Source organism: Dama dama, chromosome 10 (genome assembly GCF_033118175.1).
Source record: "Dama dama isolate Ldn47 chromosome 10, ASM3311817v1, whole genome shotgun sequence".
In the NCBI taxonomy this organism is placed as follows: Eukaryota; Metazoa; Chordata; class Mammalia; order Artiodactyla; family Cervidae; genus Dama; species Dama dama.
The window spans coordinates 11,034,021-11,056,870 of record NC_083690.1 but is presented as its reverse complement, the minus strand read 5'-3'; the positions used below and the strand labels follow the sequence as shown (position 1 = coordinate 11,056,870).

The 22,850-nt window shown below is 48.1% G+C and overlaps 1 protein-coding gene across 2 annotated transcripts in view; it reads left to right on the top strand.

Moving 5' to 3' along the window:
- The first annotated feature begins 263 nt into the window (after positions 1–263).
- The window catches only part of TVP23A (trans-golgi network vesicle protein 23 homolog A), a 31,084-nt gene continuing 8,497 nt past the window's right edge, over positions 264–22,850 (top strand). Inside the window, exons 1-2 of one of the 2 annotated variants that reach the window (XM_061152812.1) lie at positions 264–320; positions 567–646. In XM_061152812.1, coding sequence (XP_061008795.1) covers positions 312–320; positions 567–646 — 89 coding nt within the window. In that variant the 5' untranslated portion in view covers positions 264–311. The remainder of the gene's footprint in view (positions 321–566; positions 647–22,850) is intronic. The other variant, XM_061152813.1, reaches the window with a different exon arrangement.

Here is a 22,850-nt window from a genome sequence, read left to right as displayed (position 1 = left end):
CACTCTCCATCCTCGCACTGGGCATCAGCTTTCTCTCCCAGGCGGTGTTCCCAGCGAGCCCGGGGCAGAGGGACCCCTCCAAGCCCCGCCCCCGCCCGGGCAGCCGAGCCCACCTCCCCCACCGGCGACTGCGCTCTGGGGCCCGCGCGCCCCGCCCCCACCGGAGACCTGCGAGGAGGCTGCACCCGGGGGCTCGGGCTCCGACCCACCCCGCGCCCACCACCGCTGCCCGCCAGGCATCACAGCCCTTCCGCAGCGAGAGGTGCAGCCGGGGGCTGGGTTGTGGGCTCCAGGTGGGGGCTCTGGGAAGGATGAAGCAGGTATGGCCGCGGGGATGCCGGAGATGGGAGGGTGATGGCAAGGATGCTGGGAGCCTTCCGAAGGGCTGGGAGAAGCTGGGAGGAAGAGGAGGGGGAGGGATGCGGGAGCCGGGGCTTGGGCCTGCGCTGGACCCCGAGTGGGCGGGAGAGTGGAGAAGAGGAGGGGCCCCGCCCGCAGAGAGGGTCGTGGCCAGAGGGCCTGTGCACCGCTGGGAGGGGCCTGTCACCCGCCATTGATGTCCCCAGGCCCTGGTGGATGATACTGAGGATGTGTCCTTGGACTTTGGCAACGAGGAGGAGCTGGCGTTTCGGAAAGCCAAGATCAGGTGCGTTCTGACCGGGTCGCCCGGCAGGCAGGCACCCCTCAGTGCTGCAGATTTATTCATTCACGTTCATTCATTCAGGATGTATTGAGTACCTGGTGTGTGCCAGGCGTAGGGCTCCCAACACACCCAGGACAGATCAGACAAGGCCCTGCCCTCCTGGAGTCTGTGGTCTTGGGGGGAGGGGGACTAACAGGTGAACAAAGATGTTAACAAGATAATTAGTGCGAGAAGAGTTGGGAAGAAAACAGGGTGATGAAAGAGAAAGTCACTGGGGGAGGCTAGCTGCCTTGGCTTTTAATTGTGATGCTGGAGAAGACTCTTGAGAGCCCCTTAGACTGCAAGGAGATCACACCAGTCAACCCTAAAGGAAATCAACCCTGAATATTCATTCATTGGAAGGACTGATGCTGAAGCTCAAATACTTTGGCCACTTGATGTGAAGAGCCCACTCATTGGAAAGGACCCTAATGCTGGGAAAGGTTGAAGGCAAAAGGAGAAGGGGGCAGCAGAGGATGAGATGGTTGGATGGCATCACTGACTCAATAGACATGAGTTGAGCAAACTCCGGGAGATAGTGAAGGCCAAGGAAGACTGGCGTGCTGCAGTCCACGGGGTTGCAAAGAGTCGGAGACAACTGAACAACTGAACTGAACTGAACTGAGTTATGAGAGGCAGTCAGTCATGGGAGGCTCTGACCAAAACCTTCCTTGAGGAAGGAAAAGCTGGTTTAAGGGCCCGGGGCTGTGTTTAGAAGGTCAAAGGAAAGCCACTGTGTCTGGAGGGTAGTGGGGGAGAAGACAGGGGTTGGCAGGAGGCTGGAGAGGTGGACAGGGGCTTGAATTTTTATTCTTGTCCCTCTTTCAACTCTAGCCAGTGAGATAGTGTTGTTTTAGTCACTCAGTCGTATCTGGCTCTTTTGCAATCCCATGGACCGTGGCCCACCAGGCTCCTCTGTCCATGGGGTTTCCCAGGCAAGAATACTGCAGTGGGTTGCCTTTTCCTTCTCCAGGGGATCTTTCTGACCCTAAGATCGAACCCACATCTCCTGCATTGGCAGGCAGATTCTTTACCGTCTGAGCCACCTGGGAAGCCCCCAGCCAGATGTAGTGTTGGCTTAAAACAACAGAGATTTATTCTCTCACAGTTCTGAAGTCCAAAATCCGTTTCACTGGGCTGAAACTGAAGTGTCTACAGGACACACTTTCTCTGGAGGTTCTAGGGGAAAATCTGTTTCTTGCCTTTTCTTGCTTCCGGTGGTTTTCTGGCTGGTGACTCCTTCCTCTCCCTCTCAAGAAAAGCATTGTAGCATCTTCCAGCCTCACTTTTATTTCACATCGCCTTTTCCTCCGTGTCACTCTCCCTCTGCCTTCCTCTTACTGGGTTACTTGTGGTTGCATTTACGGACCCACTTGGATAATCCAGGGTTATCTTCCCACCTGAAGATCTTTAATTTGATCAACCCACAGAGGCCCCTTTGCCATAACAACTTGGTGACTTTCACAGTTTCCAGTGGTTAGGGCCCTGGATTAAGGGATTATTCAACCTACCATCATGACCAATGATTGTCTTTAAGGAAAGATGCTGTGAGAGAACTGGAATCCTGGGGTATCTTCTAGATCATCTAAGCTTATTATGTGTTCAGTGACTTTTTAAAAAATTTAATTGGAGGATAATTGCTTTACAGTGTCGTGCTAGTTTTTGTTGAACAACTACATGACCCAGCTGTAGGAATACATATACCCCCTCCTGTTCGGACCACCCTCCTTTTGCCCCAGCCCACCCCTGTAGGTCACCATGGAGCCCCAAGCAGAGCTTCCTGTGTTATATAGCAGTTTCTTTCTGTCGGTTTTACACATGGCAGCGTATATAAGTCAGTGTACTCTCTGAATTCGTCCCACTTTCTCCTTCCCCCGCTGTGTGCACAAGTGCGTTTTCTATGGCTGCATCTCTATTTCTGCTCTGCAAATAGGTTCATCAGTACCATTTCCTAGTTCCATGTATATGCGTGCATATATGACATTTGTTTTTCTCTTTCTGACTTAACCTTGTTCTGCATAATAGACTAGGTTCATTCACCTCACTACAGCTGGCTCAGTCTCCGTTGAGCTCCTCCTGTATGCCCACATCTGGGCTGGTGGCTGGGGACACGTGGTGTACGGGACACACCCCCTACCTCTATGGTGTGGTCTGGTCTGGAGCAGGGATGGTCAGCCTCTGACCACATCAGCCACTGCTGACATTTGGGGCCAGGTTCCTCTTGGTTGTGAGGATGTCCTGTGCATTTAGGATATTTAGCAGCATTTCTGGCTTCTGTTCACCAGATGCCAGGAGCATCCCACCAGTGAGGTCTGCAGACAGTGCCAAGTGTTCCCTGGGAGGCAAACTTGCCCCGGGTTGGAAACCATTGGTGTTGGGGTGTAGGGTATAGGCATGCCCGTGGCTGTTATGATTCAATGTTTTAAATGCTGTGATTTCGGAGGGGGAAGGAGAGGGTGAGATGAATTGAGGGAGTAGCTTTGACACATATACGATACCAGATGTAAAATTAGATAGCCTGTGGAAATCTGCTGCATGACGCAGGGAACTCAGATCGGGGCTCTGCGACAACCTCGTGGGGTAGGATGGAGTGCGAGTTGGGAGGGAAGTTCAAGAGGGAGGGAACATATGTATACCTGTGGCTGATTCATGCTGATGTATGGCAGAAGCCAACACAATATTGTAAAGCAGTTATCCTCCAAATAAAAATAAATACATGTAAATATAAAAAAGTAAAGAAATGCTGTGATTGGCAAAAGCTTGGGCATTTATGCTGGCCAGGGGAGAAAGTGACAGCTAAGCTGAGCCCAAAGGATGGGTAGGAGTTAACTAAGAGACGTGGAGTGAGCACACACAAAGGCTTAGAGGTGAAAGCAAGAGTTTAAGGAATTGAGACTGGTTTACTGGAAAGTAGTTTGAGCAGAGATTGGGGCCACACCCAGAAGGGATGCTCTGGAACTGCGCTGTCCACTAGAACGTCTGGGAATGCTCTACATCAAGGCTGTCTGGGTGTGGCAGCTGCCAGCCACAAGGCTGTTGAACACTTGATATGTGGCTACTGTGACTGAGGGACAGAAGTTTGAATGTTTAATTTTAATAGCCACACATGGCTACCATATTGGACAGTGCGATTCTAGAGTTGGAATTCGCACAGTGCAGTGACATGATCAGAATTACAGGACAGAGGGTGGATGGGAAGGGTAGAAGGAATCACCAAACAGAAGCTGGGAGCTTGGGCCAGGGCGCTGGCAGGGCTGGTGGAAGGAAGTGGAGGGGCACAGAGCAGGCAGAATCAGCCAGCCTTGGTGGTAATCAAGGTGTGGGGTGTGGATGGGTATAGTCAAAGGTGATGCCCAGTCTTCTGACCTTGGGACCCAGGTGGAAGGGCACTTTATGTGGGAAAGACGTTGAGTCCAGGGTTGTCTTTGTTGGCTTGTGGTGGAATGCTCTAATGGCCAGGTTTGATTGGCTGCAGGGCAGGGAGGCTGGATCTGATTGGGCAGGGGGGAGGTCACGTGGGCTGCATTCAGTGATCTGGGAGGTAACAGGTCATGGACCTATGTGTGCCTGAGCGCTTCCAATTCCATAATCCTCTGGTGTGCCTAATGCACATTTCTGGTCCAGCCCGGGACCTGCTCAACCAGATTCCCACAGGATGGGCATCTCTAGTTGATTCTGATACTCAAGAATATACAGATGATATCACTTACATGTGGAATCTAAAAAAAGGGGGGGTACAAACGAATGTATCTACAAAACAGAAATAGAGTAACAGATGTAGAAAACAAACATGGTTACCAGGGGTAAGGGAGTGGGGATAAATTGGAAAATTGGGATTGACATATACATACTACATATATAAATATAAATACTATCATAAATAGGGCTTTCCTGGTGGCTCAGATGGTAAAGAAGCTGCCTGCAATGCGGGAGACCTGGGTTCGAACCCTGGGTTGGGAAGATGCCTGGGAGAAGGAAATAGCAACCCACTCCACTGTTCTTTCCTGGAGGATTCCATGGACAGAGAAGCCTGGCGGGCTACAGTCCATGGAGTTACAAAGAGTCAGACACGACTGAGCGACTTTCACTCACTCGTGTATAAAATAGATAACTAATAAGGACCTACTCTATAGTACAGTGAACTCTACTTAATGCTCTGTAATGGCCTATATGGGAAAAGAATCTAAAGAAGAGTGGATATGTGTATAACTGATTCACTTTAATAAACACTTGAAACTAACACAATATTATAAATCAACTATCTTCAGTTCAGTCACTCAGCTGTGTCTGACTCTTTGCGACCCCATGGACTAAAGCATGCCAGGCTTCCCTGTCCATCACCAACTTCTGGACTTGCTCAAAGTCATGTCCGTTAAGTCAGTGATGCCATGCAACCATCTCATCCTCTGTCACCCCCTTCTTCACCTGCCTTCAGTCTTTTCCAGCATCAGGGTCTTTCCCAATGAGTCAGTTCTTCACATTAGGTGGCCAAAGTATTGAAGCTTCAGCTTTAGTATCAGTCCTTCCACTGAATATTCAGGACTGATTTCCTTTTGGATTGACTAAAACTCAGCTACAATTAAAAAAAAAAAGAATATAGAGATAGCTCTAAATCATGAGCATAAATAAAATCACCCAGATAACAGGATGGAGAAGGGGGTTCTTAACTGGAACCTGTGGATGGGCTTCACACGGTCCAGGAACCCTCTGGAAACTATTATCTAAGTTTCACATGTGTGTTGCTTTAAGAAAAGGACTGACTTTAATTACATTATCAAATGGGCCCATGATCCAAACAAGTTAAGGCTCACTAGTATCAGGTGAGAATGGTTATTTGTAAATTCCATGTTAAAATGGATTCCCGGTTGACTTTGAAGGGAGGTGAGATTATGGAAGGGGCCGTGTAGCCGGAGTCTGGGACTTCAGGGCTACATCTTCCTTTACTGCTTGCTGACTTTGCGATTCTGGACAGTGTTCATCTTGCCTTGTTAAGCTGCCATTGACCCATCTGTGAAAAGAGGGTACTTGTACCTAGCTGACTTCCCTACGTGATTTCTCTACGGTTTGTTCAGTACATATTTATCCAGCATCTGTGTACAGGTGCTGGCTAAGCCCTGGGGATAGAGACTTGGCCCCTTCCCTTCTTGTCCCTGGTTCCAGGTCAGTGAAGTGCAGTGTGGTGGGGAGAGCACCTTGCTGAATCAGTGAAGGATGTGACTCTCTGCAGCACACGTGGGCAGGTAGAGGAAATGTTATTAATAGTGATGCTGTGTGTATTTTTCCCCAGTGGGCTGCTTTTTTTTCTTTTCTTTTTTACTTTGTTTAGTGTGGAAAAAAACCCACAACATAAAATTTACCATTTTTGAATGTTCAGTACTGTTAAATATATTTATGTTGTCGTAAAACGGATCTCCCGGACTTTTTCATCTACAAATCTGAGACTCTTTCCCCTTCAATACCAACTCTCTATTCCCTCCTCCCCCCAACCCCTTCTTTCTGTCTTTCTGAATTTGACAACTTAGTTTTTTTTTTTTTTGCTCTTTGGCTATGACTTGCAATGTGAAAGATCTTAGCTACCCCATCAGGGATCGAACCCACACCCTCTGCCGTGGAAGCATGGAGTCTTTTGTTTTTTTAATATATATTTATTTGGCTGCTCTGGGTCTTAGTTGTGGCATACAGGATCTTTAGTTGCAGCAAGTGAACTCTTAGTTGTGGTATGTAAGATCAAGTTCCTTGAGCAGGGATCCATCCCAGGCACCCTGCATTGCTAGCACAGAATTTTAGCCATTGGACCATCAGGAAAGTCCCTGAATTTAACAACTTTAGATACTTCATGTAAATAGAATAGAGAATATGTCTTTTTGTGGCTGGCTTATTTCACTTAACATAATGTCCTCAATGTTCACCATGTTCTATCGTATATCAATTTCCTTCCTTTTAAAGGCTGAAGAATATTTCATTGTGTGTACAGACCACACTTTGTTCATCCGTTCATCTGTCAGTGGACACTTTGGTTGCTTCCATGTTTTAGCTCTTGTAAATATTACTGCAATGAACATGGATGTACAAATATCTCTTCAAGACCCTGCTTTCAGTTCTTGATAGATACCCAGAAATGGGCTTGTTGGGTCATATGGTAATTCTGGTTTTAACTTTTTGAGGAACTTTCATACTATTTTCCATAACACTTGAAGCATTTTACAATCCCCCCAGCAATGCACAAGTTTCCAATTTCTCTACATCCTCACCAGCAATTGTTATTTTCTGTTTTTTTCATTTTTATTTATTTATTTATTTTCAGAGAAACCATCTTGATGGATGTGAGCTGGTATCTTATTGATTTGACTGCCTTTCCCTAATGATTAGTGATGTTGAGCTTCTTCCTGTGTGCATATTTGCCACTTGCACATCATGTTAGGAGAAATGTCCGTCCAAAGTCCTTTGCCTGTTTTTTAATGGGTTATTGGATTTTTTTTTTGTCCAGTGGTTGGAATTTTTTAATATATTCTGGATATTAAGCCCTTATGAAGTGTATGATTTGCAGATGTTTTCTCCCATGTCACTGGTTACCTTTCCAACCTATTGATGGTGTCCTTCAGTGAACAAAAGTTGTTAAATTTTATGTAGCTCCATTTATGATTTTCACTTTTGCTGTCTTTGCTTTTGGTATCATGTTGTGTGTGTGGTATGTTTTTACTGAAATGCTCACATATCATAAACTCACAGTTTATACAATCCAGTGTGGTTTCTGGTATATCCACGGGGTTGTGCTGTCATCCTCACTGTCTCGTCCCAGGATTTTTCATCACCCTGGATGGGAGTCCTGGACCCTTCAAGCAGTCACTTCCCATTTCTCCCCTCCCCCAGCCCCTGGAAACCACTAATCTACTTTCCGTCCCTTTGAATTTCCTTACTTTGGACACTTCATGTAAATGGGATCATACAGTATGTGGCCTTTTATCTGGCTTCTTTCACTGAGCATCATGTTTTCAAGGTTCATCCATGTTTTGGCATGTCCTTCACTACTTTTATGGCTGAATCATATTTCATTGTCTAGCTAGAGCACATTTTCTGTATCCTTCGTCAGTTGTTGGGCATTTGAGTTGTTTCTGCTCTCTTGGTTCTTATGAATAATTCACGTGGGAACATTCACGTGGGCCCCTTCTGGGTGCCTCAGCAGTAAAGAATCCGCCTGCCAACACAGGAGATGTGGATTCGAGCCCTGGGTCAGGAAGATCCCCTGGAGGAGGAAATTGCAAGCCACTCCAGTATTCTTGCCTGGAGAATCCCATGGACAGAGGAGCCCGGAAGGCTGCAGTCCACGGGGTCATAAAGAGTTGGACACGACTGAGTGTGCACACATGCACGCACGCACGCACGTATGAACGTTCAGGTACACGTTTATGTTTGAATATATGTTTTCTGTTCTCTTGGGCAACAGCCTAGAAGCCAAACTGCTTGGCCAAATGGTAACTATGTTTTAGCCATGCTGTGTTGCAGACCAACTTTTAGTGAGTATTCTGGGCTGCCAGCAGCCTTGAGGAGCAGGAGGAGCCTGGACTCAAGTTCAGACAGACCCAGTATTGGGTCCTGGTTCCACCATTCCCCAGCCAACCAACTGTGGTTGTGGGTTTGACTTGGCAGACAGCCTCACAAGATGCAAATGGGCTTTCATATATGGTGGCGAAGTGATAAAGAATTCGTCTGCCAATGCAGGAGATACAAGAGACATGGGTTTGAGCCCTGTGTCAGGAAGATCCCCTGAAGTAGGAAATGGCAACCCACTCCAGTATTCTTGCCTGGAAAATTCCACGGACAGAGGAGCCTGGAGGGCTACAGTCCATGGGGTCACAAAGAGTCTGACACAACTGAGTTTGCGTGCACGCATACACACACACACACACATACACATACCTGTTTACTTGGTTCTCTAGAAGGAAACAAGTCAGAGACACAGTATCTTCATCTCATTGAGGGACTCTGTAGCTCCCTCCTATTTTCTCATCTGTAAAATGGGGATGAGGTTAGCTCCATCACAGGTTTGTGTAAGGAGAACTCAGTTGGGTGAAGAAAGTATTACATGTAACGAGGCCAGCGGGACCACTGACATCTTGTGTGTCCTTCGTAAATGGTACCTATTCTCTGATCATAAGTGTGACTTTGGTGTCCTGACTCTGGGCAGGGCTGGGGTGGAGCCAGGTCCTCGGTTGCAACAGGATGTCACACTGGGATTGTCCCTGGAGCTGGGGACTGTCCCTCGGTTGGAGAGTTTGGTTTATGCTTTCAAAGCACTGTCTTCACAAAATTCATTTGGACCCAAATGTTGTGACTTCCAATGGATTCCCATCTGAAGTGGGATGATGTCCTCTTGCTCCAGGCAGAGTTATTGGGTCTGAGGATGGTCTCAGTTATCAGGGCTGGTTTGCTGGTGAGGTTTGATCAGTGTTCCATGGTTGGTCCTTGTTCATCCCAGTGGGCCTTAAATTGAGGGGAACACTACCGGTGATCTCAGGCACCACTAGGAGTCACCTCTTGGTGGGGCTGGGACCCAAGGCAGAAATCATGTGGAATCAAAATCCGTGCCTAGCCTGTCAAGGAGGATAATGTTTTGTTTTTCAAAAAGTGTCCCACTGTCCGTTCATCTTTCCATGATAGACACGCAAAGCTGTTCCTCAAAACGAGCTCCAGATGAAATTCTTGGCTGCTTTTTAGGGGAAGTTAGATTGAATGAAAAATAATAGCAAACACTCACTATACGTGGGCACTGTTCTCAGTGTTTTACTCATAATGTGCATTTAAGCTGTATTACAAATCTATGAGGGCTTCCCTGGTGGCTCAGGTGGTAAAGAATCTGTCTGCAATGCAGGAGACCCAGGTTCGATCCTTGGGTCGGGAAGATCCCCTGGAGAAGGAAATGGCAACCCTCTCCACTATTCCTACCTGGTGAATTCCATGGACAGAGGAGCCTGGTGGGCTACAGTCCATAGGGGTCGCAAAGAGTTGGATACAAATGAGCAACTTTCACCTTTTCACAAACCTATGAAGTCGATACTGTGATTTTTTAAAAAGTTAATTTCAAGATGAAAGAAATTGCAGGAAAGAGTTGAGGGGTTGGCCCGAGGTCACACAGCGGTGCAGCTGCAAGGTGGGGATTTGAACCATTAGATCTGGCTCTGGAGTGGCATCTTTGGTTAGACGGTGCTTTGGGGAGCAGATGTTTAGGCAGGTGGGAGTCCTTGGGGACAGGCACTGTCCTGGGATCGGTAGTCTCAGGCCTTCTGTTGTCTGCTTCCTCCGGGGAGTGCTTCATATTTTCCTTGTGCAGATGAGAGTGTGGAATTGCCCCTGGTTTGCAGAGCAGGCTTTCTCAGCCCTGATACATGTGTGTGCTCAGTCACTCAACCGTGTCTTGCGACCCTGAGGACTGTAGCCTGCAGGCTTCTCTGTCCATGGGATTTTCCAGGCAAGAACACTGGAGTGGGTACTTGGGACTGGCTAATTCTTTGTGGTGGCTGCCCTGTGTGCTGCAGGACCTTGGCAGCCTCCCTGGGCTCCACCCACTTGGTGCCAGTAACGCTGCCCCCCGCCCCCAGTTGTGACAAGCAAAGAGGACTCCAGACTCTGCCAAGTGATGTGCCCTTGGGGCAGAATCGCCCCTGGCTGAGAACGCAGTTTAGATTACTCTCTTGCTGTCTCTGGGGTTTGGATTTAGAGAAATTAAACTTGCATTGAAGGGGACTCAGAGCATGCTTGAGACCTCTGTGTTTGACATTGGCCCATGAGAAGCTGATGGTGTGGTGGGGCAAGGAAGGAAGGGGGCAGGTGATGGTACAGATACGCCTCAGTGGCTGTCCATTATTCCCAGAAATCGACACAGGGACATCTCTGATTGTTCCACACTCACCGTGCTACAACACACAGATGAGAAGGATAATTTTGTTCTTTCTTTGTTGTGAGAACATCTGATCGCCTCAATAAGTGAGGACCCCTCACCCTGTGACTTTGTGCGACAGATCACGCTGCCCGTCCCCACTCTAAAATCTATTTAAAAAATCTAGAAATAATGACACATAAGCAGGTCTCACAAAAGGCTGATTGTTTAATTTTAAGGAAGGTTCACGATTACCAAGGAAAATAACCCGCAGAATCAAGGAACTAGACAAATTTCAGTTCTCTTTGATTAGGACACGGAATTACGTGTTTTCAAATTAACCCCTTACATCTCCATCTTCATTAGTTCCCCTTCTTTATGTTTCTTGTTAACATGACATTGATTGCACAAGCAATGCCAACAACACAGTCACCCAAGGGACATTTCTCCTGAACCATCATAACTCACACAATTGAGGAAGGCATCGGGGACCAGAAGGAGGTGGTGGTCAGACGTTGGTTCCTTGGTGTTCCAAGCTTGACCATGTGGACCAGGAGTGTTCAACTCGTCATTCATTTATTCCAGGGTTGACACTATTGACATTTGGGGCTGGACATTGTTTGTTGTAGGGACTGTCCTGTGCACACTAGGATGTTTAGCAGCATCCCTGGCCTCTATCCACTAGATTCCAGAAAAGTCCCCTAGTTGCAGCAACCATAAACATTTCCAGACGCTGCTGGCGAGGGACCCCAAATCACCTCCCATTTGAGAGCCACTGATTTATTCTTTCACTCACTCATTTATTCGTTAAGTCAAGAACACCTTTCAAGGACCTTCGTGTGCCTAGCACTGTTCTAAGGACCGCAGAGAAAACTAGATGGGCATGGTCCCTGTCCTCATGGACCTGACATTTTAATTGGGAAGAGACAGTGAACGTATCAGCAAATATCTAAACAAAGTTAACATCAGAGGGTGGTAAGTGCTATGAGAAGAGGGGGCCAGGTCCAGGGGACCTGTTTAGATTCTAGAGGGCTCAGAGAAGGCCTGAGAAGGTGCATTTGGACTGAGACCAAAATGTGGAGGAGGAGCCAGGCGTGGGAAGATGCACAGGAAGAGACTTCTGACGGAGGGAACAGCAAGTGCAAAGGCCCTGGGGTGGGAGTATAGTCTAGGGATTGTTGGAACCAGGCCAGGGTGTAGCAAGTGGGGAAGTGGGAGGAGGAGGCAGTTGGAGATTTGTTAGGGCTTTGAAAATTCTGATGGGAAATTGGAATTGCTCTGCTTTGATGGGCAGTCTTTGGAGGGATTTGAGCAGGGGAGAGGCATGGTCTGGCTGACCCTTGAGAACGCTCCCGGTGGCTGTCGAGTGGCCTGTAGGGCAAGAACGGGAGCAGAGAGATGTTAGGAGGCTGGTGAAGGGGCCAGGGTGAAAGATGCTGCCGGCCCGGACTGGCTGGACTCCAGGGACACACATGGGAACTTGGCTTAAATTGACCTTTGTCCCAATTCTGCCACCTGCTGGGACTTCTGAGATTGGACAGAGAAGGGTGAAGGCAGCAGGTCCCAGACGCCTGTCACTGGGCCTACATTCCCAAGGGATCTCAGCAAACAAAGGACCAAAACTTCAGGGCCTCCATCCCCAAAGATGCTGAGTCAGTAGGTGTTGAGATGGGTGTGACGGGCTTCTGCAATGTGATTCTGCTCTGAGCGACTTGGCATATTTTTCTAGGTTGTCTATTTCTGCATTAAGTAGGGAGTGGTGTGTGTGTGTGCATGCGTGTGTGTTCACCTTCATTATAGTATGGGTAGGTATTGATAACGGGCTTCCCTGGTGGCTTAGTGGTAAAGAATCCACCTGCAATGTGGGAGATGTGGGTTCAATCCTTGGGTTGAGAACACCCCCTGGAGAAGGAAATGGCCACCCACTCCAGTATTCTTGCCTGGGAAATCCCAGGGACAGAGGAGCCTGGCGGGCTACACCTTCCATGGGGTCGCAACAGAGTTGGACACGACTGAGCAACTAAACAACAACAGCAGGTGTTGATGCAAGGCTCAGCCACATATTCTGGCAAGTGATGCTGTTGACATCTCCTTAACCAAGACTGGCTCAATAACTTCGGGTTGGAATCCAAGGGGAATGGCCTGGGCCTGGCCCTACTCCAGCCTGAAGGAAATTCTCTTCACACAGGGGCTCAGCCTTGGGTGTTCCATAGCCAATGACTCACTTCTCACACATTACAGGAGTAACGAGGCTTTCAGAATGACTCAGAAACAGCCACAGATTGTGTTAATGGATCCTCACATTTTCCCTAGCATTGCAATACAGATGCCTCTCTCCTTAGGATAGTAAAACACTTTACAAAGTGCAAAGGAACAGTCAGCCAACTGACTCCAAGCCTCTGACATACTCTCTTGGACCAGGAATAATGATGAAGAGTCGCTCAGTTGTGACCAGCTCTTTGCGACCCCCTGGATTGTAGCCCGCCAGGCTCCTCTGTCCATGGAATTCTCCAGGCCAGAATACTGGAGTGGGTAGCCATGCCCTCCTCTAGGGGATCTTCCCAACCCAGGGATCGAACTCAGGTCTCCCACATTGCAGGTGGATTCTTTACCAGCTAAGCCACAAGGGAAAACCAAGAATACTGGAGTGGGTAGCCTATCCCTTCTCCAGGGTATCTTCCTGACTCAGGAATCAGACTGGGGTCTCCTGCATTGCAGGCGGATTCTTTACCAGCTGAGCTACAAGTTCTTCCATCAGGGGCTCCCAATGCCTGGTTGTCCATTCACAGCAGCTGCTTGTGAGTGAATGTATTGTGGGCTGCAGTGTGGTGACATTCTAAGCATACTATCATTCCATCTCCATCTGTGAGCTGAAGTAATCTAGAAAGAGAAACTCCCCCTCTTCTAATAAATTGCAGGATATACTATACAGAGAAAAGGCATAATAAATGCTCCATGCTTGCCCTTCATTTTTCCATTTTCCAAGTGGTGACTTTTGTTCCCCAGAATCCCCCATAAGTGACCACTGAGGGTTTTGCATAAGAATCACATGACTCATGGATTCAGACATTCTTATTGCTATTCAGGTTCTCCCATCTTTGGCCAATGGGAGCATCTACCCGTTGGCCTCTGAGGTTTTGACCTGGCTCTCAGAGTCTTTGACAGCTTCCTTGTGATCTGGGATGTTCCAATCCTGTATTCATTTCTTATCATATTCATTTCTCCATCTGCGCCTGGAGGCATCACTTCTCCAGGGAGCTGTGGCTCCTTTGGAGAGCAGAGTTTAGAAGCCACAGTCTGGGTTTGTCTCCTGCGCCAGCTCTCCGGCTCTGTGACCAGGGGGTGCATCGGGCAGGGCTGATATTAACAGCATCTCTTGGTGGATGTATTCTGGGGAGTCACTGTTGTCACCAAGCATGTGTCCCCTTTCAGTTGCTCTGTGGGTCTCTGCGAGACAGCCGACAGGTGGGACAGTGATGAAACCTGGGCGGATTCTGCCCCTCAGAGCAGCTGCTAGCCTGTAGGGCATCTTTGTGCAAATCAGAAGAGATGACCCTTCCACCCTTCCTTGGGCAGATGGTTCCTCCAAGGCCTGCAGCTGGAGAGCTGAGCATGTGTAGGTGTGCAGCGGCATCACCTGCACAACTGCTTCTTTGCTCCAGGCCCGGGGCAATTCACTTCAACACCTCCTGACCTTCCAACCCCTTAACTGCAGAATGGCTTTCTGTCCCTTTCCAGCCTCGCTTATGTTCTCTGGGTTCATTTTTCCCCAGGCAGGTGTTGTGAGCTGACTTGCATTCTTCCCGAGATATATGTGGACGTCCTCACCTCCAGGGCCTCAAAATGTGACCTCACTTGGCAATAGGGTCTTTGCAGATGTGATTAGCTAAGATGCAGGCATCCCGGAGTAGGCTGGGGCCCTAGTCCCAAATGATTAGTGTCCTTGAAAGAAGGCAGCTTTGTGAAGACAGACACATGCGGGAGGCCACGCAACAACTCAGGCAGAGGTTGATGTGATGTAGATACAAGCCAAGGAACCCCAAGGGTGCCGGCTGACGTCGGAAGATAGAGGGGGCCCGGGATGGGTTTTCCCCTAGAGCCCCCAGAAGGAACCAAGCCTGCAGACACAGAGATTTCGGTGTTTGTTTTGCTTTGCTTTCTCGTTTTTTTTTTTTTTGAGCACAATGAAATGATGGGTTTTAAGACAACATGCTCTTGGTGTTACCCAGTTTGCTGTGTTTTGTTTTAGCAGCCCTGGGAAACAAATACAGCACTTTCCTGTATTCCCTGCTACTCTGAGGGTGGGCAATGGGCCAGCAGAGTCAGCATCACCTGGGCGCTCATTAAAATGCAGACTCTCGGGCCCCACCCAGACCTCCTGAATCAGAGTCTGCGTTTAACAAGTGAGCCAGGTGGTGGCGAGTGACCAAGACGCTGTGCTTTCACGGCTGAGGGCCCGAGCTCAGTCCCTCTGGTCAGGGAACTAAAATCCCACAAGCCTTGAAAAGGGAAAAAAAAAGCAAGAGATCCAGGTGGTGTGTATGTAGAAAAGCACTGTGTCATTCAATAGTATAACAGGAATGATTAACCATCAGGGCAAATGCAGAGTTATTTCTGATGATAGCGGGTATTGAACTCATTGCCTACCAGGCAGTTTACTGAGTCCTTCTTTGCCTGTGATTCTCACGTAATCTTCCTGGCATCTCCGTGCAGTTGGTACTTCTTACTCCAGGGAACACGATTCACACCATCAATGATTATATGATGCCTCCTGTGCCATTCAGCAGTCCTGACTCTTATCCCATTTTACAGATGAGAAAACTGGGACTCAGAGAGATTAAGTCACTTACTCAAGGTCACACAGGTCCTCAGGGGTGGAGCTGAGGTTTGAATCTATGAATCTGTCTCTGAACTTGTACCCAGGACCCTCTCTACTCACCTCGCCTGCCCCCCAAAGGAGAGCCAATGAAAGCAGCGTCTCTCTTCCTCCCCACCCCAATTTCGTCTCCCTTTTAAGTTGTAAAATAACACATAACATCAAATTGACCGTTTTAACCATTTGAGAATGAACAATTCGGGACTTCCCTGGTGGTCCAGTGGCTGAGTCGGAGCTCTGACTGTAGGAGGCCCGAGTTCCATTCATGGTCAGGAAACTGGATCCCACATGCCACAGGTAAGGCCTGGCACAGCCAAATAAATAAATATTAAAAAAAGCAATACAGTGATTGATTCGGTGGCATTTGGGATGTTGACAGTGCTATGCAGCCGTCCTAACTGTCTCATTCCAGAATAATTTCATCACCCCAAAAGGAAACCCCATAGCTATTAAACAGTCACTCTCTGTTCCCTGCAGTGTCCCCAGCCTCCAATAACCAATTACCTGTTTTCTGCCTCTATGAGTTGGCCTATTCTGGACTTCTCACAAGAATGGAATCCTACAATCTGGGACCTTTTATGCCTGACTTCTTTCACTTGGCATGTTTTCAAGGTGCCGCTGTGTTGTTGCATGCATCAGTACTCCAATAATTTTTTCATGTTTTTTTTTTCTCAGTTGTGGTTAAATATGCATGACAAAAAAAAATCTACCATTTTAAGCACCTCAAGCCAGTGGCAAGAAGTCCGTTCAGACTGTTGTGTCACCATCACCACCAACCGCCTCTAGAACCCCTTCAATCCCCACACAGAGAGCCTGTGTCTGTGAAGCAATCACTCCCCATTTCCTCCTCCCTCCAGCCACCGGGAGCCTATATTCTGCTTTCTGTCTCTGTAAATTTGCCTCTTCTGGGTAGCTTACTTAGTGAAATCTTACAGTATCTATGTGTTTGCGTCTGGCCTCTTTCACTGAGCCTGAGGTTGTCGAGGTTCGCCCACACTGGAGCAGGTTTTCAGCGCTTCATTCCTTTTCATGGCTGAGTGACGCCCCATCGCACGGACAGTCCATTGATGGGACTTTCAGGCCGTTTCCGCCTGGTGGTGACTGTGAATGTTGCCTCCATGAAACTTCGTGTGCAAGGTTTTGTTTGAAGACCTGTTTTCAGCTCTTCTGTGTTCCCATTTCATTTGAAAATGCTGGGTCTCTGAGGAATCTGGTCCATGCTTCGAGTAGTGATGGGGAGTGGGCAGTAGCTAGGGTCCATGGGCAGGAATCAGCCCTGGTGTCCCTCGAAGAGAATTGCGGGTCCCCACAGAGGGCCCAGCCAGGGCTGAGCGGCCAGGGGCCCGCTGACCCATCTCTGGGGGTTCCCTTTGCCCAGCATTTTGCAGCTCCGCATACCCAGTTGACTGGAGAAGGCCATGGCAACCCACTCCAGTATTCTTGCTTGGAGAATCCCATGGACAGAGGAGCCTGGTGGGCTACAGTCCATGGGATCACAAGAGTCAGACACGACTTAGCGACTCAACTGCTATACCCAGCTGATAAAGATGGGATGTCTCTTTAAAAAGAAATAAAGAACAGAAACTAGAGGGAAAACTGTGGTGGCCAGAGGGAAGTCTGTTCTTTTATTCACTTCCATACTCAGACCTCTGTGGTGCTGACCTTTGAATCAAAGCTCTGAGCGCTTAGCAACCAGCATCTGTTGAGACATCCCAGCAGCCCCAGACCTGCCTTCCTGGCCCAGATATTGGGCAAGGATGAGGGTGTGCTGTCATCTGAAACAAGAAGTTGGAGTCTGAAGGGTGATGGCGCTAATGTTACATCTAGAAAAGTCCGTCTAGCCCCCATGGCTCACCCGCTGGGTTAGCAAGGCTTTTTTAAGTGTGGGTTCCTTCCCCCGTCTTTGTCCTCATGACTGAGTTTACCTTGAAAATGGAACAAAGGAGGGCTCCTGGATGGCAACGAGCATGCAGATCTGGTTAAAATGAAGATTTGGGCTCTGAAGGCCTGGGGTAGGCCACTGTTCCTGCATTGCTAACAAGCTCCGGGGCACGAGGGGAGGGGAACAGGTGGATATGGTCTTAGTCGTCACTTTCTGGGGTCCCCTTCCCTGCCACATCTTCCTGGTGACACACTGCTGTTAGTGCGAGAGCCGCCTGACTCTAAGTGGGTGTCAGGGCTGAAGAAATATATAGTAGCATCCTGCTGCTTTTCAACAATGAGGAAAAAGCATCCAATGGAAAGCATCCAAAAAGATCATCACCAGCCAAGGCTTTTTCTCACTTTCTCCCATTCTCAAAACTTTTGACCATGAATGAGTCAAACAATATGTAGAGTGATATTAACAACGTGCCCCACTCTGTTCTGGCACCGTAGGTGTTTTTCCTCCTAGAAGCCTTGGCCATCTGCGGTTAAATGCTATTCTCCCATTTTCCAGATGAGTAAACTGAGGCTCTGAGCGGTTTAGTGCCCTGTCCAGGACCAAGGACACAGCAAGGATGGAGCGTGAGTGTGGATCGAAGCTTTCTGTCTTTCACTGTACTGACTGTCCAGTTAGGAGGTGGGTGGGCATTTTACTCCGTAGAGAGGGGTGGCCTTTCTTTTTTTTGCAGAGGAAATGGTAAGCCCAGAAGAAAGGACCTACTTTCTGGAGTTTTCCTCATGCCTCCAGTTGTAGCAGCCAATTACTCAACTGGGGATTTTTAGGTCTGAATTTTTTTTTTTTTTGACCACAGATGGCCCCCAGAATAGCAACCTATAGACCTTTTATTCTTTTTTCTCTGAAACATGCCTTGCCTCGATGCAAAGTCGAATCTACCTCTGATGATTTCTTTATTTTTCTATTTTTTAATTTAGATTTACATAAAAGTACAGAGAACAATGCCCCTGATGTTCCCATTGCTCAGCTTCAGTCATGATCAACACGTGGCCAGACTATTTCATCTTTACCCCCGCCCACTCCCCGCCCCCAGCTTATTTTGGAGCAAATTCTAGACATCATCTCAGATGCTATTTTTGTAGCAAAGTAAAGGAGGGAGAAAAGATACTGTCTTTCCTCAGACCTTTGCCACAGTGGAAAGCAGAAGGCTTGTCAGAGTATTTGAAAGATGATAGCAGTATTTAAAATAGGATGTTTGATACAGAATTAGTTTTCAAAGTATTTTAAACCAATAAAGGGCAACTTTTAAAGAGACTATTAAATTACTGCAGAATGGAGAATTAAATCAAACTTTTGCCCCCAATTTGAATGTGCTTTAGAAGTTTGTAGGGGGACTTCCCTGGCGGTCCAGTGGTTAAGACTTCACCTTCCATTGCAGGGGGTGTGGGTTTGATTCCTGGTTGGGAAGCTGAGATCCCACACGGCTCTCACGCAAAAAACCAAAGCATGAAACAAGCAGTATTATAACAAATTCAAAAAAGACTTAAAAAATGGCCTATATTAAAAAAAAATCTTTAAAAGAAAGGAAGTTTGCTGGGAAGGGGATGTGTGTGCCTGGGGTACATGGTCCTCTCCAGCCCCACCCCTGACTTTACTCTGGCTAGACAGAGCACCACCCCCAACCTGTGACCATTTTTAAGAGTGGTTTTAGGTTTACTGAAAAACTGAGCAAAAAGTACAGAGAGTTCCCCTGAGCCCCTCCCCACCCCAAAGTTCCCCCTATTGTTAACATCTTGCATTAATGTCATACATTTGCTGTGATGAACCAGTGCATTGTTAGCTGAAGTCCATAGCTTCCATCAGGGTCCACCCTTGGTGTTGCACCTTCCATTGTTGTTTAGTTGCTCAGCGTGTCTGACTCTTTGTGACTCCAGGCACTGCCGCACGCCAGGCTCCCTTGTCCTTCACCATCTCCCAGAGTTTGCTCAAACTCATGTTCATTGAGTCAGTGATGCCTTGTATAGGCTTTGACAAATGTATAATGGCATGTATCCACCATGAGAGTATCACACAGACCAGTTTCACTGCCCTAAACATCCCCTGGGCTCCAACTATTCATCCTCCTTGTCTCTAAACGCTGGCAACCATTGATCTTTTTCCTGTCTCCGTAGCTGAGGCTTTTCCAAAATGTCATAGAGTTAGATCCATACAGTATGTAGTCTTTTCAGCCTGACATCTTTCCCCGTGTAGAGTGCATTAAGGTTTCTCCATGTCTTTTCATGGCTTGAGAGCTCATTTCTTTTTTGTGCCGAAAATACCATATTCCTTTGTGTGGATGTGCTATGATGTATCCATACACCTATTGAAGGACATCTTGGTGCTTCCAACTGGGGGCAGTTACGAGTAAAGGGCTTCCCAGGTGGCGAAAAACCTGCCTGCCAGTGCAGGAGATGTAAGAGACAGAGGTTTGCTCGCTGGTTTGGGTAGACGCCCTGGAGGAGGGCGTGGCAACCCTCTCCAGTATTCTTGCCCAGTTAGAGGCGCCTGGTGGGCTACGGTCCATGGGGCCGCAGAGTCGGACACGACCGAGTGATGAAGCAGCAGAGCAGCGTACATACAGTAAATCGCATTCATCCTAAATGTGCAGGTGGGTGAGTTTTTATATAGATGTACGTGACGGATCAAGATGTGGGACGCCTCCAGCATCACAAGCCCTCTTGTGTGTCAGTCACTGCCCCTCTTACCTTCACCGCTCTGCCTTCTAGCACAATCCATTGTTTCTGCCAGTCGGGCAGCTCCTGTCCTATAGCTTTGGAAGTAGGCGGTGAAGTAGGGGGGAGAGGTCATTACTGGCAGTTTGATTCATTTTGGTTTGTCTTGAATGGAGCCTGATTTCATCATCAAATTCTTCCTGCCTATCTAGAGCAGGGATTGGCATGAGTTCTGGGTAAATATTTTCTAAGCTTTGCCAGAGAATGAGTGAGCATGGCTGCATTCCAATAAAACTTTATTTACAGAAACAGGAAGTGGGCCAGGTTTGGCCCTTGGGCGGGAGTTTATGAATCCAGGGTGTTCTCATTCGCTAAGTCATGTCTGACTCTTTGCCACCCCATGGACTGTAGCCCACCAGGCTCCTCTGTCCATGGAATTCTCCAGGCAAGAATATTGGAATGGGTTGCCATTTCCTACCCCAATGGATCTTCCCAACCCAGGGATCGAACCCACATCTCTGGCATCCCCTGCATTGGCCAGCGTATTCTTTACAGCTGAGTCACCAGTGAATCCCTCAAACCAGGGCAGAGCAGTGATTTTCCTTTGTAAAGTTCACGTCCAGTTGTTATTGTTCAGTTGCCGAGTCGTGTCTGACTCTTTGTGACCCCATGGACTGCAGCATGCCAAGCTTCCCTGTCCCTCACCATCTCCTGGAGTTTGCCCAAGTTCATGTTCATTGAATCAGTGATGCCATCCAACTATCTCACCCTCTGTCGCCCTCTTCTCCTGCCTTCAATTTTTCCCAGCACCAGGGTCTTTTCCAATGAGTTGGTTCTTCGCATCAGGTGGCCAAAAGTATTGGAGCGTCAGCTTCAGCCTCACTCCTTCCAGTGAATATTTAGGGGTGATTTCCTTTAAGACTGACTGGTTGGATTTCCTTGCAGTTCAAGGGACTCTCAAGAGTCTTCTCCAGCACCACAACCTGAAAGAATCATGTCCAGGCCCCACTCCAAATCTAAACCCACATGTCATGGGACCAGGGCAGCCTTCTGAGCATTTTAAGACCTCCTCAGGTAACTTTCAAGCACATACCATGCAAACCTACTGGGTTTACCTCCACAGGGGGAGACAAGATGTGAGCTGGGCCCAGAACTGTGAAAGTGGCTTTGAATTTAAACAAAAGCCCAGTTAGACCCTTCTGACCTTGACTTAAGTAATTTTATCTCCCCTTTCACCACCTATCATTCTCTCCTCCTCCTCCTCTTGAGATAACAAGCTTCTGTCCTGGGGTGGAGGGGGCAGGATGGATACTGATCAGAAAATACTTCTGTAAAAGCAGTAAAGAGCACAGCTGCTAATGCAGGAGATGTGGATTTGATCCCTGGGTTGGGAAGATCCCCTGGAAGAGGGCATGACGACGGACTCCAGTATTCTTGCTGGAAAATCCCATGGACAGAGGAGCCTGGTGGACTGTAGTCCATGGGGTCACAAAGAGTCGAACAGGACAGACCACACAAAGTTGAGGATGAGGAAGTTTCCTTGGTGAAAGCGGAGGGGCTGGGGCATTATGGGGGAGATCAGGAGTCTTGGGGGATCCCTGCAGAGATGAAAAGTCAGCCCCTGGGGAGTGAGAGAAAGTTGTGGTCAGAGGGGGAATTTTACAGTTTGGCTCCTTGGACGTGTAATGGTTTTGAGCACGTGTGGGATTGTCAGCTGTTCACAATGACAGCATGGTGTGTGTTTCAGGCACTGAATACCTGCCACCTTCACTTGATCTTTTTAAGCGAATAATCTCTGCAGGGGCTCCCGTGGGCCTTCCCATTTTACATAAGCAGAGACTGAGGCTATGAGAAGTTCTGTAGCTTAGGGACTGCTGCGGAGCCGCTCAGAGGTTGGAGCCAGGATTTGGACCCTGGCAGTCGGGCACCTCCGTGCTGTTTGCCTCTCAAGGCGCGGCCATCAGGTGGGTGCCTGGGACGAGGGAGTTGGGAGCTGGTGGCGTTGAGAGCTGGAGGTAACTGTTGGCTCATGTGTGCTCCAAGGCTGAAAAGGTGGCCAGAGAGAAGGCTGAGGGCACAGGGGACCCCATATCAGGGAAGGGTGGGCAGGCTCAAACCATGGCCTTCCAAACTCTCAGAATTAGAAAGCTGATCTCTGAGCTCACATTCGTGTTAGCGGAGGGAGAGGGGTGGGCGGGGGCCCAGGCTAGGCAGACTGCAGGGAGATGGGGTGAGGGTTTGGAGGGTTGTCCAGAGAACAGCCCACATAAAACAGGATTAAAGCATTAGTTGAAAGTACAACAGGCGTCCTTTTCTGCTTGCTTTGGGCTTGGTTTGGATACTTAAAACATCAGCAGCAACAACAATAATGATCTTATCCCTTCAAGTTAAGGAAACAGTCAGTTAACCAGAACTCAATTAAATAAGCAGAACCTTCCAACAAGTGGAATTTTTTCTGCATTTTATTTCAGGAAACCACAGTCAGAAAAAGAAAAACAGTGGGTGGGCAGGGGATTTATTCGAAGGCATAACTTCCATGTTTCACCCTGGATTAGTGAACACTTGGGCCTCTATACACCTTTTAAGTCTGTATTTTCTACACAAAAGACAGATGTTCCCAAGTAAGCCTGAAGGGACTGGATTACAAAGTTCAACACAACAAATATTTGCTGAGAATCTTAAAGCCAGGTGCTCTTGGGGATATAAAAATGGTCTCTGCCCTCAAAGGACATTGGAAAAGGATTCATTTATCTTTGGGTGAAGGGCTTCCCAGGTGGCTCAGCGGTAAAGAATCTGCCTCCAAGCAGGAGACTCGGGTTTGATCCCTG